The sequence below is a fragment of the Frankliniella occidentalis genome, unplaced genomic scaffold (assembly GCF_000697945.3).
Source record: "Frankliniella occidentalis isolate FOCC.00 unplaced genomic scaffold, Focc_3.1 Scaffold2394, whole genome shotgun sequence".
Lineage (NCBI taxonomy): Eukaryota > Metazoa > Arthropoda > Insecta > Thysanoptera > Thripidae > Frankliniella > Frankliniella occidentalis.
In genome coordinates this window covers 1-2,199 of record NW_026269479.1, presented here as the reverse complement: position 1 = coordinate 2,199, position 2,199 = coordinate 1, and the positions used below count along the sequence as shown (strand labels likewise).

Sequence of the window (2,199 nt, the reverse complement as noted above, 5' to 3'; positions counted from 1 at the left end):
CTCTTTCTAAGACAATAAAGGCTAACAAAAATGAGGCAATTCAATTTTTTACTGAAAGAATCTCTTTCATCAGGAATAATAATTATTTGTGCCTTCGGGGATAAGAAGTTCATGATCAAGAGTTCCAATAAATTTATCCTTAGAGTGGATCAATCATCCTCAAATCATTTAAATAAACTTCCGAGTGATACTATGTACCCTGTTTCTTAAAATCAAAATAAGGTATCACAAAACTTCACAATTGTATTCACGTTCAGTTTATGAACAGAGACTCAAGTAAGACTCAGTAGTGGGCAAAAACATCCTCTCATTTACTATAAACGAAGAGATCAAGATCAAAGCATATTTGCCCTTCAATTTGGTTCTTTCTCTCTTTAAAATGCCACTGCGTAAAGTTCATACCTAAGTATAGTTTATAAATCCAAACTTAGTGATGATGTCCAGTGGTAAGCAGGGCAGGTAATAAAGATCCAACAACCAGTGCAGCAAGTTCAGAAAATCGTAAGGAACCGCCCCCACTCCCATGGCAGTTTCCTGAAGTACGATTAGTAAGCTCTGGTAAGACATGGACAGTGGCAACATACAAAAATGTTCCTGCACTAAAAAGCATTGACAGCCCTGTGGCATTGACAGATGATAATGTGTCTTTTCCCTCCTGGAAATTTTTTGAGAACAAAATGAATTACTTTCAAATAATTTAAAGCATGTTAAATATGACAGAAAACACTGGGAGAAGAACACTGTACCTGTCCTATTCCAAAGTACGTCAAGAGAGATAGCAGAGGGGCTGCTACTGAGAAAATGAAGAGATGTTTACGTATCCTTTTCCGATCAACACCTTCATGGAGAAGAAAAGTTACTAGACCGAAAGCAGCAGGAGCCTGGTACAGCAAAAACAGAGAATGAATTTACCAAACTAGGGAGTACTATTTTAATTAGATGGTCAACGGGCATCAAACTCAAATTTGGCTGGGCCCAGTTGTTACCTTGTGCAGCATGATTGCCAAAAAAACTATCATCTCAACATCTGTGTGTGCTGTGGATGCTGCAGCTCCTAGAGCCACTCCATCAACAGCTGCATGGACTACAAGACCTAATGTAGCAGTGAAGCTTCGTTCTCCTCCTTTCCCACCACCCTCAATATCTGCATACAAATTAAACATTTTGCTAGAAACTTGAAAGAAGCTACAATATATTTATTTGTGAACTGTCAAGTGACAATATACTCAACTCACCTCTTGATTTCGCCATAGATATTTGGTCAATTAAAAGCATAAAAACAAACCCTAGTACAAGTGACAATCCAATTAGAGAATGAATGTCACTTAGTTGGTCATGGCTATGTGGCTCCTCAACTACAAGACCCTCATTCTTAGAGCCAACACTAGCATGAGCTGTAAAGCAACAAGTTTTGTTTTGTTTTGTTTTGTTTTGTTTTGTTTTTTTCAAGAAAAGAAATTATTAAACATAGGTAAAATATAATTAAATTAAAGAGTACATGAAGGATCTTACTTACAATGCACTACTTGAGGAACGTCAAGTAGGGATCGGACACCTTCAGGAATGATAACAGCTAGGGCTGTACCCACAAGGAGACCAGCTCCCAGAACAGAAACAAGCTGTAATTTCTCCTATAAAATATATAAGAAACATAGCGATCAGAAACAACAAAATATACAAAGCATCTGGAATCTTGGGGTTAGTGGGACAAAATAAAAGGTATGAAAAAGTGAGGTACTTGATTGTCCACTACATAAAGCGAGTGTAATTATGCTGAAATTTGACTGTTAACACAAGTAGGAGCGATTTAAGAAGAGAAAAATATGAGAAGTAGGCCACAGCAGAAAAGTTTACCTACCTCAGACATTGACATCACTAGTGGAATAGATCCAGCCACGAAACTTCCAACCAACATAACAATTGCGAGAAGTAACAACATTGTGGTTTCTTCCATACTTCACAGAGTAGCCAAAAATTAAAAGAATAATCTCTTAGCTCATGAGATCCATTCTGTCAACGTATCCGTGTTTGTTATACCTGACAGAACCTGAGCGGGGCTACACGGGGGAGGGGCAGGGGGCGCGGGGCGCGGAGTGGCGGAGGGGGAGGTGGCATGTTTGCATTTCTCATTTCTCTCTCGCTTTCGAATAACTTCGGCTCACAATGCTTCGGCTTTTCGGCTGCTGTCGCAGCTACACT

The 2,199-nt window shown here is 39.1% G+C and overlaps 1 protein-coding gene across 1 annotated transcript; it reads right to left on the bottom strand.

Moving 5' to 3' along the window:
- Positions 1–117: 117 nt before the first annotated feature.
- Positions 118–2,092, bottom strand: LOC113208530 (zinc transporter ZIP9). Its single transcript, XM_026425563.2, has 6 exons — positions 1,859–2,092; positions 1,517–1,631; positions 1,236–1,394; positions 987–1,144; positions 747–881; positions 118–655 (listed from the first exon to the last, which is right to left on the bottom strand). The coding sequence occupies exons 1-6, from the start codon at positions 1,952–1,954 to the stop codon at positions 428–430; spliced, it is 891 nt and encodes a 296-aa protein (XP_026281348.1). The 5' UTR covers positions 1,955–2,092; the 3' UTR covers positions 118–427.
- Between the last annotated feature and the right edge of the window lie 107 nt (positions 2,093–2,199).